The 12,859-nt window shown below is 36.9% G+C and overlaps 1 protein-coding gene across 1 annotated transcript; it reads left to right on the top strand.

Moving 5' to 3' along the window:
- Positions 1 to 11,728: 11,728 nt before the first annotated feature.
- Positions 11,729 to 12,238, top strand: LOC114170207. Its single transcript, XM_028055694.1, has one exon. The coding sequence runs from the start codon at positions 11,729 to 11,731 to the stop codon at positions 12,236 to 12,238; it is 510 nt and encodes a 169-aa protein (XP_027911495.1).
- The last annotated feature ends 621 nt before the right edge of the window (positions 12,239 to 12,859 follow it).

Here is a 12,859-nt window from a genome sequence, read left to right as displayed (position 1 = left end):
TCAATCCCAAGGGCAAGTGTGAAAACATTTTCAAGAGTGGAGTACTCATACAACTCTACTTGGTCTTGTATGTCTCTCCTAAGACCACTCACAAATCTTTTTATTTTTTCTTTGTTAGTTTCTTTTATTTCAACCCTATGCATTTGAGACTCCAATTCTTTAAAGTACTCACTCACACTCATAGAACCTTGGTGAAGCCTTTGGAGCTTCAAAAGAAGTTCCTTCCTATAGGAGGGAGGAACAAATCTAGCGCGCATAAGAGTTTTAATGTCCATCCAAGAAGCCGCGGGTGGCCCTTGGTCATAATTCTTACAAACTTTATGCCACCAAGTATTGGCATACTCCAAAAATCCTAAAACTACTAGATCAACTTGTGTTTGATCCTTTACATGATTTTCATTGAAAATTTGATCAACTTTAGCTTCCCAATCAAGGAAGACTTTGGGATCACTTCCTCCATAGAACTTAGGAATCTTTGGAGTTTGCTTCTCTTGTGATGGGTTGCGCCTAGAATGCCCTCTTTTCCTAGCCTCTCTTTCTTGCTCTTTAGCTTCAAGCCTTTGAATGTGCTCTTGGATTCTTAGGTCACTTTGCTCCTTGTCTTTTCTTAATTGTTCAAAGGCCTCTTTCCTAGACAACTCCAAATCCCGAAGCAATCTCATCAATGTATTGTTTTTGTTTGGTGTAGGTGCATTTGATGAACTTGCCATGATTCCTACAACAAAAACACTCAAATCCGAGACAAAATAAATGGATAGAGGTTAGACAACATGAAAACCGAGACCAAATCCAACCCAAATTGTAACCCAAGTGTTTAGATCACTCTCCCAAAGTAACAAGGCAAGGCTAGCACTCAAAATCCACCAAAGGAGTGAAGCAAACACTTTTAAAAACTTGTTCAAAACCTTTCAAATGCAAGACAAGTGATTCGGCCACAACATCCCAAGAGTTTCAAGAAAAGAAAACTACTAAGACACAACAAAGAACACCTAGTGACAAGCAAGAAAAGCACAAAAACAAGAAAGTTTAACTTCTAAGGAAATTTTGTTTTAAAGACAAAACTTGAATAAGACTAAAGCAATGAAAAACACTTTTAAAGACTCTATGGAAAGCATTTGAACAAGCCAAGATTATACCTCAAATTATGAATACACCAAGAAAGATCATAACCAAGTTAAAACATGGAACTAATTTGCCAATATCACCCAAAATCCAAGTATAAAATTTGGTAGCATAACACCTAGTAAAAATGGCCAAATGGATTCACCAAGCATTGTAAAAGCTCTCGGCCAAACTGTTTTTGGTCTTGAAAACACTTTTTCTTTTCAAAACTAGGTACTTAAAATGATGAGAAGGATGTTTTAGGGTGTCTTGAACACTTAGTTCCTTAAAATTAGGTCAAAATCAATTTCAAGGAGCATGCAACAACACAAGGCATAGATCTCAAGCAATAGTTCAAAAACTTAGAAACAAAAACAAGAAAACTCAAAGAAGCATATGCAAGAGACTCAAGCAAAAGTTAGACACATTTAAAGACTCAACATGACATACACAAAGACACAAACATGTAGCTATCATGCATTTAAACTCATGGATTTGAGGCTCAAAGACTAAGCATCCAAAGACATGTTATCCAACCACATTTAGGAGCTTAAAGAGGTGCAAAACCGAAGCCAAAATTGCCACAACATAACCTGAAAACGTTGTTTTTCGTATTCTCGGCAGCTCTGACCTTTGCTCACTCATTTGATCATAACTCTCTCCACAGAACTCCAAATGCGTTGGTTCTTTTTTTGTTAGAAACTAGACTCACAGAGCTTTCTTTTGACATCAAGAACGTAATTTTTGGGCCACTGAGAAGGTGCAGTTTAATCTTTTAAAATCGTTAACAGTTTCTGCCAGCATTGTTTTTATGTGGACCATTCAAAGATAGCTACACAAGACAAGGTTAGAACATGAAAAACACCATATTCAAGATAACCTAGGCTCTAGATACCAAATGATGAAGGATTATGTTGTTATTTTTAAGATTATTGAATATGGTGTGAGTTGATTAAGAAAGCTAAGTGAAATCCCCACTGGACATTAAGATAGCAAGCTATCTAGATGTGAAGGTTCCTTTCACAAAGCTCAAGAGAAGAAGATGATGGATTGATTCAAAACAAAAAGGAAATGGAAAGCACATAAACCATAGAAAACCAAGAACAATTAAAGGAAGAAGAAAACATAAAATGGAAACGAAAGGAATGGTAAAAATGTGAGAAGCACGCCACTACAAGGCTAGGCTAGAAGCCATGGCAACCTTGAAGATGAGTGGATGTGTGCCGCCACTTGCTATGCAAGATAAGGCTTAAAAGTATTCACTCCCAAGGGAGGAAACTCTCACAAATGGTTGAGACACAAGAGTGTTTTTACTTCAAAATGTTCAACCCTTTTACATGTCTAGGAGCACCCCTTATATAGAAGAGTTTAGGGGCCTCTAAGCAAATAAAAGATACCTAAGGATGTCTCTACAAAAACCTAACCCTAGCTTCTAGAAACTAGGTCACATAAGGTTACAAAAATGAGAGACAAAAGAGCTAACTATGCTGTGTGCAAGGCTAATTTCGTTCTAGGACAAAAGGAGACCAAGAATGTGTCTCATATGTCTCTAGAAAGTGGCCATAGTGTGCTAAAAACAAAGGAGACCAAAGGTACATAGGTACACTTGCTTTATGCCTTTTTCTTTATGCTTTATGCCTTTACTTTACTCTCTCCTCCACATCATTTATGCTCCCCAATCACCATGTGCCACCTAGCATTGCTTTCTTACTGCTAATTAACCTACAAAGCAAATAAACATAGATTAGCATGTTGGCTTAAGTCAAGTCAACTATAGTCAACAAGTCAAACCTAATCAAAGGTCAACAAGTCAACTAAAGTTGATTCAACTAAGTCAACTTAGGGAATCAAAAATAACAAGCATAAATGAAAGGGATGAAGGATTAGTGAACTTCCTTTCTAAACATGCTTAGTCTTCTTAAGCATGTGCCTCCATCCTTGGTTGAGGTCAATCCTTCATCAGTTGGATACCAATTGATGAAGTAACACCTTAGTTTTGAGGCTTGTGAACCTGAAAACAATTTTACAGTAGCAATACACACAAGCTAGCAAGTATACAACTGTGATCATGCTCCCCCTATCAATAATATGGGTTCAAATTCAGATTTGATTATTGATTCCAATTTTTAACGCTTAGTTTAATGTGATCAATTATCCATTTTCCAATTTTCCAAATTTTCTCCCCCTTTAGATTCATCAAACAGAACAAATGCACAAAGATAACAAGCATTGCATTTCATTTGATTAATACTGGAAGGAAATACAACAAACAGAAACTGAAAACATAAAATAGATGCATAAAGCTGATACAATCAGCCGACTGAAATGCAAAAGAACCAACTGAAACAGACAGAACTCAAACTGAAAAATCACAAACACAAGGATGCAATGCATGATCCTAAACAACCACCACACTCAGTCATCCTGAGGGTTATTTCTGGTCTGGAATGAGTGAAGCATATCTTGGATATCATGGATTTGGCCATCCAATGCATTGAACCTCTCATTGCAATAGTTGTGATGTTCATGTTGAGATACATTGAGCTCATGCAGCTGGTTCAGTACCATCCTCTCAAAATGTGAGTACACAGGGCCTCTATCCTCTGGCGGATTATAGGGAATTAAGTCCATGGGTCCAGCAGTTGGTTCTTCCTCTTGATTTGGACCACTTGGATCGGCTTCATGGTCATGTGCACCACCAACAACAGCTCCAGTAGTTGTCCATCCATTTCCCACCTTGATAAAGCCCATTTTGTGCAGATTTTGGTTGGAGGTATGGTTCAATAGTCCAGTTGACTCCTCTAGCTCATCCTCTACATCAATACCAAAGTATTCAATGAATTTAGACACCAAAACCACATATGGAAGCCTAAAATCCGTGAGCCTCTTGGCCTTGAGCATGTGATCACGAAACACATAGATCCAATCCACTTGAATGTTGTGTTGAATGCAGTACATGAGTATCAAATCTCCCTCATTCAATGTTGAATGGTTGCTACCACGTGGAACAAGGATTTTTGTGACAATCATACCAAGTAACCTTTGATCCACCTTGAGACCACCAACATGGAAGTGTTTAATTTCAGCAATAGGATTTCTCAAGCATTAGCCATAGTATTGCATCTTGTTGAATTCTGGAATAGCCCTAGTTTCACCTTTTCTCACTTGCACACCCCTTGGTTTGAGTCCAACCACATCTTTCCAAGCTCTCTTGTTGATCTTAGTTTGAACACCCTTGATGCTGGACAGTAGGACATCAATTTTGAACTCTAAGTTGGTGAAAAACACCTTCACCAAGTTTGGATATATTTTCCCTGAAAGTTCAAGCAAGGACTTCAACTTTTGATGCTTTAGTTGTTGGAATAGGCTCTCAAAGCCTTCAGCCCTTAGCCAAGAGAACTTCAACACCTTAGGAATGCTGATCTGCTTCCTATTCATCTCAATGAGGAACACTTGAATGTTGTCCTCATGATCCTCAAACCATGCTTCAATTCTCCCATGGCGTTCATGATTTGGACACCTTGGAGTAGGAGGAGTGGAGTGTTCATCATCAAATTAGGTAGCTCTTTGGGAACGACGAGGCATGATGAGTGTTGGTGTAGCTGTTTCTAAGAGATGTATGATGCAAATGCAACAACACAAGTGCAGTATTTATAATTGAACAAACTGATTTTCAGAAACAATTGATTAAATGGAGCAGATTTCTCTAATTAATTTGTTTTATGTTACCCAAACCAATTTAATGCAGTCCAAAACAGTATCTGCATTCATGATGTTTTCAATGTGTTTTTATGAGAGAATCAATTAGTTCAGATCATGTGAGCTGCATGCACATTGGAATTGTACACTAGAGTGCTTTTTGGTCAAATAATTAAGTAAAAGTAACACATGGCTGATGAAATGGGCAGTTAAGAGCAGATAGTACTTGACAAAAAGATGCTTGCTTTGACCGAGTCAGCTTAACAATTCAATTCGTGAGTAAAAGCACAGTTTTAATAAAATCAACACTTTGAAACTAGAATCAGTCGACTAAAACAGCATCAAAGCATCAGAGATTAAAAACAGAATCTGGTTAAGTGAAATCAGCTGACTGATTTTGAAAATCAATCGATTGAAAATCGTGAAATTGAACTTCATTTTTCTAGATTCAGTTTTAATGAAATCAACATACTGAATTATGAAAATAGCAGATTAAAAATCATAGCAGATCAATTTTTCATCATCCAGTGGCAGTTTAAGTGAAATAAACATGTTGAAATACAGAAACAATAGGTTGACTGATCATGAATTTTGCAAACAGAGGCAGATTTAAGTGAACTCAACACGTTGAAATGCAAAATCAACAGGTTGACTATGACAGTTTTTAATTTTTGCATACTACAGCAGATTTTTATGAAACCAATGCATGAGTGCATAAGATTAACATGCTACAAACACATCAGACCACATTCTTGATGTCTAAAATACCTAGTTCAGTTCTTAGCTTGTTAAACCTATCTCTAGCCAATGGTTTTGTAAACAAATCCGCCAATTGATTTTCAGTTTTAACAAATTTGATTTCACAATCTCCCTTTTGAACATGATCACGAATGAAATGATGCCTAATCTCTATATGCTTGGTTTTAGAATGTTGTATTGGATTCTTGGTTAAGTTGATTGCACTTGTATTATCACAATACAAAGGTACCTTGCTTAGCTTTACACCATAGTCCAAAAGTTGATGTTTCAACCATATGATTTGTGCACAACCATGTCCAGCATCAATATATTCAGCTTCAGTTGTGGAAAGTGCCACACAAGCTTACTTTTTGCTATTCCATGAGATTAGACTTGATCCAAGCAAATGGCAAGTACCACTTGTGCTTTTCCTATCCAATTTGCACCCTACATAGTCTGAATCTGAAAAGCCACTAAGAGATATGTTAGAATCACATGGATACCATAAACTAACATTGGTTGTTCGTTTGAGGTACTTTAGAATCCTTTTTGCAGCCTTAAAGTGTGATTCCTTAGGATTTTCTTGAAATCTAGCACATAAGCATACTCCAAACTGAATATCTGGCCTACTTGCTGTAAGATAGAGCAAAGACCCAATCAACCCTCTATATTTTGTTGAATCTACTGGTTGACCAGCCTCATCTGCATCCATAAGGCAATTTGTTGCAATTGGAGTGGCAGCTTCCTTGCAATCCTCCATTTCGAACTTTTTCAACAAGTCAAAACAATATTTTGATTGATTTAAAAATGTTCCATGCTTGAGTTGCTTGACTTGCAACCCTAGAAAGTAGGCAAGCTCTCCTATCATGGACATCTCAAATTCTTCCTGCATAGCTGCAACAAACTCTTCACACAACGTGTTATTATTTGAACCAAAGATGATATCATTAACTTACACTTGAACAAGTATAACATCATTATCATGTTTTCTAATGAAGAGTGTTTTGTCCACTGCACCTCTAGCATAACCTTTTGATAAGAGAAAATTGCTTAGCCTTTCATACCATTGCCTTGGTGCTTGTTTCAAACCATATAAGGCCTTTTTCAATTTGAAAACATGGTTAGGATATAGATGATCCTCAAATCCAGGAGGTTGTGAAACATACACTTCTTCATTTAGGAAACCATTCAAGAATGCACTTTTCACATCCATTTGATGCAATTTAAAGTTACACATGCAAGCATATGCTAAGAGTAATCTCACAGCTTCTAGCCTAGCTATAGGTGCATAAGTTTCATCAAAATCAATGCCTTCTTCTTGATTATAACCTTTAGCAACTAGTCTAGCTTTGTTTCTTACTATATTACCATCTTCATCCATTTTGTTTCTAAAAACCCATTTGGTTCCAATTATGTTCATGTCATTTGTTTTAGGCACTAGAGACCATATATCATTTCTTGTGAAGTGATTGAGTTCATCTTGCATAGCCACAATCCAATTACTATCATTCAAAGCATCATTCACATTCTTAGGTTCAATTTGAGATACAAATGCAACATGTTCACAAAATACAATCCTACGTCTAGTAGATACTCCCTGTTTGATATCACCTATGATGTTGTCCTTTGATAAACCTCTAGGCTGGATCCAATCCTTGGGCAATTTGTTGTCTGCAGCTTTTTTGGTTGACTGTTTTTCCTTTTCAGCCAACTGATTTCCTACAGTAGTGGACTTTTCTACAGCAGAAATCTGCTCCTGCAGTATATCTTCCTCATATGCATTCTTTGACACTTGATCTTGCAATTTTGGGTTAGTTTCATCAAATACAACATGCATAGACTCTTCAACAGTCATCAATCTCTTATTATAGACTCTATATGCATGACTTTATGTAGCATAGCCTAGAAAAACACCTTCATCCGCTTTTGCATCAAATTTGCCAAGACTTTCTTTGCCATTATTTAAGATGAAGCACTTCCATCCAAATACTTTTAGGTGACTTAAAACAGACCTTCTCCCTTTGAAAAGCTCATAAGGGGTTTTCTTCAAAATTGGCCTAATCAACACTCTATTTAAGACATAGCAAGCAGTGTTGACTGCATCAGCCCAAAAGTACTTAGGTAGTGAGTTTTCATTCAACATAGTTCTAGCTAGTTCCTCAAGTGATCTATTTTTCCTCTCAACAACACCATTTTGTTGTTGTGTTCTTGGTGCAGAAAAATTATGGTTGATACCATGCTTTTCACAAAAGTGTTCAAACTTTTCATTTTGAAATTCCCCACCATGATCACTTCGAATAGACACTATCTTGGAACTCTTTTCATTTTCAAGCATCTAGGCAAGTCTTTTGAAAGCATGAAAAGGGTCATTTTTGGCAGCTAAGAACAAAGTCCATGTGTACCTAGAGAAATCATCAACAATGACTAATGCATAAAGATTGCCACCAAGGCTCATGGTTCGAGATGGACCAAATAGATCCATGTGAAGCATCTCTAAAGGTCTTTCAGTTGAAACAACATTTTTGGATTTAAAGGAGACCTTAGTTTGTTTTCCTTTTTGACATGCTTCACACACTCTATCCTTCTCAAACTTGAGTTTTGGTAGTCCTTCAACCAGTTGTTTCTATTCAGTCGATTGAAATGCTGCATGTGTATGTGACAAAGTCTTCTATGCCATAACCAAGTATCATCCTCTTTTGTAAGCAAACAATGGATTCTAAATGATGCATAATGCAGGTTAAGTAGATATACATTATTGACTCTTTTGCCTATCAAAACAATACTACCATGTGCATCATATATCAAACAACTATTTGGTTCAAACATGACTTTAAAGCCTTTATCACATAGTTGACTTATACTTATCAAATTGGGTTTGAGTCCTTCAACCAGCAGCACATTCTTGATGTTGAAAGAGGATCCATTGCCTATGACTCCATTTCCAAGGATTCTTCCTTTGTTGTTGTTTCCATAGGTTACAAACCCTTCCTCCTTCAGCTCCAACTTTGCAAATTTGGTTTTATCTCCTATCATATGTCTTGAACAACCACTATCAAGGTACCACAAATCTTTCTTATCACCTTTCACGATCTGCAAAACAGATTTGGATTATTTGGTAGCCTTTGATAGGTTGGGTCCATCATGGTTATGCCTTTCTAGATCCTTTTGGGATCCATTTCATAATCCCTTTAGGAATATCATATTTTCTAGCATGACAGTTCTTAATAACATGACCTTTTTGCATACAATAGTTACATGAAATGAATGGCATGTCACTTGGCATGCTTTTAGAAAAGAAACTAGAGAGCTTCTTAGTTTTCTTTTGAAAAGAAGGATTGAAACCAAGTCCAACTTTGCCAAATACACAATTTTATGAACCAAGAACAACTTCTAAATTTTCTTCTCCTCTTGTGAACCTTGCACAGGTCTTTATAAGGTATTTCACTTGATTTTTCAAAACTATGCAGTTTTCACAGGATTTTTTAGCTGACTGATTTCTAAAACAATCGGTTGAATTACTGTAAATCATTTCCAAATGTTCAAAATCAGTTTTTAAATCAGCTGTTTCTTTTTCCAGTGGACTAACTTTGTATTTTAGCCAATTGTTTAATGCAGAAATCTTGTTTGCTTCATTATGCAACTCTTCAAAATCATGCGACAATTGATTATAGTCATTTAAGTCTAGAGAACTTACTTCGCTTAAGGAAGATGACTCAGAGCCAGCCATGAGACACAAGTTGGCTTCTTCACTTTCATCTTGTGAGGAGCTACTTGTTGTTGAATCATCATTGTCCTCCCATGCAATGTATGCACGTTTCTCCTTTGGCTTCTTCTCTTTTTTCCTATCAACACTCTTCTCCTTTTCTTTGTTAGCATTTGGACATTCAATTTTGATATGTCCTTATTTTCCACAGTTATAACATGTAAAATTAGAAGAGTTTGATTCATTGTGTTTGGAACTATACCTCTTGGGATTACCTTTGATACCTTTCCTTTTGAGATACTTAGCAAACCTCTTGACAAGGAGATTCAAGTTTTCACTTTCACTTGATTCAGCCACCTCATCCTCGAGTTCCTCATTTTTCTTAGTGCTAGTCTTCAAGGCTATGTTCTTGACCTTTTCCTCACTTGACTCAAGCTCATTAAGCCTTTGCATCTCAATCTCATGCTCCCTAAGCTTACCAAACAATGCAGCTGTAGTCAAAGTAGACAGATGGTTGACTATGTGATGGTTGACTATGTGAGTGAATCTCTTTTGCACATCCGCTATGGATTCTCCTTGTTTCATCTTGAATAACTCATATTCTTGAATCAAGGCATGCTTTCTAGCTCTCTTAACATCATTGGTTCCTTCATGAGTCACTTCAAGAACCTCCCACATTTCCTTAGCACTCTTGCATTGTGAAACACGAAAAAACTCATCCATGTTGAGAGATGAAGTGAGGATATTCTTTGCATTGCAATCATATTGGGCTCTCCTTCTCTTTTCCTCATTCCATTGAGTCCATGGCTTATTAACCTGCACATCATCAACAATATGCTTAGGAGTATATGCTCCATTTATGATTGCATCCCATATCCCTTGATCTATTGACTCAATAAAGATTTTCATCCTAATTTTCAAAAATTGGTAATTAATGCCACTAAACATAGGGGGTCTATGAATTGAAGCACCTTCACCAAAGGGTAACTTGTTTTCAGCCATTTCAAGTAGTTCAAAACAGATTTAGGACCTTACTTGATGAAATTTCAAGTACCTTGCTCTGTTACCAATTGTTAGCTTTGAAATGGTTGAAAAGCCATGAATGGGGGGGGGGGTTGAATTGGCTAGTTAAAAATTTAGGCTATCTTTGAAAGCTAAAAACCACCTTTGATTGAATCAAATAGATCACCAATTTAGGATACAAACAGTACGGAACTATACAGTTTCAGTCGATCAAAAACAGAGTTAACAGATTGATTTTACTAGACAAATTCTGTTCTGGTATAATCAATCGATTGAAACTGAAAAACAGTCGACTGAAATACTGGGAAAAATGCAGAAATGTGAATTTGAATTTTAAACTAGAAACAATGCTCAAGAATGATCAAGATCAGTTCCAAATGATTATACAAACATGTAAGAACATGAAAAAGGAGATTAAAGCACAAGTTCTTGAAACTTTAAAATGAAAATCCAAAGGAGAAAGGTTAGAGAAGAGAGGACACCATGAATTTTTATACTGGTTCACTCAAACCTGAGCTACATCCAGTTTGTCAAGACAACCTTAGCTTGACTTTGCACTATTTCAAAAGTTTTACAAAGAATCCACCCTTACACTTCCAAAATATGCAAAAACACCACAAAAGACTCTTGAATCACACAAGAGTCACACCAGCACAGCAAAAACCCTCTTACAGACTTGGAAAACCACCAGGCACACACACAAAGCTTGAGAAAGATCAAACCTTAGTAGTAGCACAGCCTTGCCTACCATAAACCACTTTCTCCAAGCTTCAAACCAAGCCAAAAGCTTCAAGAATTGATCCAAAATCAATCTTCAACAGCTGCAACACCTATGATCACGAAGGAGAGAGTTTCAACAAGTTTCCAGAACCAAATCGTGCTCTAAAATGATCAACAGACCTCTCTTTGGAAAATCACAACTTTTATAGTCAAACTGTTATGAAACTCAATAGGTTGATTTTCAAATCAATCAGTTGATTTCACTTGACTTAAGTGAAATTAGTCGATTAAAAACTAAATCAACTTATTGAATTTGTTGCAGTTTAAGACTACTGCAGCCAACCTTTTAACCTTTTAAAAAGCCATTCAACAGATTAAAAGAGACATTTTAACTTGTTGAAAAACCATTCAACGGATTAAAAACACAACAAAGACTAAACTACATCTAATTAATGCTTTAAGGTCTACAACATGAATTACAAACTACAAGTACACTTTCTTAATGATGTAACAACATGGAGAGCACATGTTTCATCCTTGATCACCATGGATATCATCAAATCTCCTTTCATTCATCAATGTAAGCTTCATTCCAATGTTTATGGCTTCAAGATAGTTCCAAAGAGCTTCATTCAATCTTCATCAAATCTTCAAAAAGCAAACCACCTTGGCTTCTCATGTCAACAATAATAGCTACCATTCCAGCATCTGGATAGCACCATACGAGACATTTAATGGTAGGAGATGCAAGACTCCATTGTGTTGGCAACAGGATTGGGAGTCAATGGTCTTGGGCCAAAATTCTTGCAGCAAACCACTGAGAAAGTGAAGGTGATACAGGACCACATGCGTGCGACTCGGAGTCGACAAAAGTCTTATGCAAATAAGAGGAGGAGGCCACTTGTGTTTGGGGTGGGTGATCATGTATTCCTTAGGGTTACCCCGACAACAGGTATTAGGAGAGCTCTCAAGTCGAGGAAGTTGACTCCTAGATTCATTGGGCCATACCAGATTACAAGGAGGATTGGACCAGTAGCATTTGAGATTGCCTTGCCACCTCACCTGGCAAATCTGCACAACGTCTTCTATGTATCACAGCTGAGGAAGTATGTGGCAGACCCTACTCATGTATTGGAGCAGGATGATGTCCAGGTGCGGGAGGATTTGACTGTGGGAGTTGGACTTGTGAGAATTATGGGGTCTCAAGTCAAGCAACTCAGAGGGAAGGAGATTCAGACTGTGAAGGCTCTCTAGGATGAGGCAACCCAGGAGATGACTTGGGAGATGGAGGATCTCATGAGTAAGTCTTATCCTCACCTTTTTTCGGGTAAGTTCTATTTTTGTGGACAAAAACTTTTCAAGGTGGGGGGAATGTAAGAACCATGAAAATTAATTAATTAATTAATAAATGCGAGTAGTGGGAGCCTTTATGGCATTAAATATTGATTAGTATGACGTGGAAAAATACTAGCTCAAATGGTTGAGAGTACTTTGATTGTGTGAGAGGACTTGGGTTCGAGTCCTATGTATGCAAGTTATGTGTTCTTTGATTTATTATTAATCTTAATATTATACATGGTCATGTTGGGTGGTAACATGATTATAGAATTATGTGAATTGACAAGAAACATGAATTGGCTTGGTGGTTTAACTTTGACTTGGCATTGGTATGGTCATGGGTTTAAACCTTGGTGAGCCAAATTTAACTCTCTTTTTGTTAAAAGTTAGTTGTGACATGAATATGAAGGTGTAGAGGAAACCCTAGCAAAATGACAGCCAAAAGGGGCTAAAAAACCACTAAATAATGGCCTTAAATAGTAATTAAACTCACCCATTTAAATCAATTTCGTTTTTTTGTGTATTACCCATATTAAG

Source organism: Vigna unguiculata, chromosome 11 (genome assembly GCF_004118075.2).
Source record: "Vigna unguiculata cultivar IT97K-499-35 chromosome 11, ASM411807v1, whole genome shotgun sequence".
Lineage (NCBI taxonomy): Eukaryota > Viridiplantae > Streptophyta > Magnoliopsida > Fabales > Fabaceae > Vigna > Vigna unguiculata.
The sequence above is the reverse complement of the archived record's forward strand: the minus strand, read 5'-3'. Positions and strand labels throughout refer to the sequence as shown.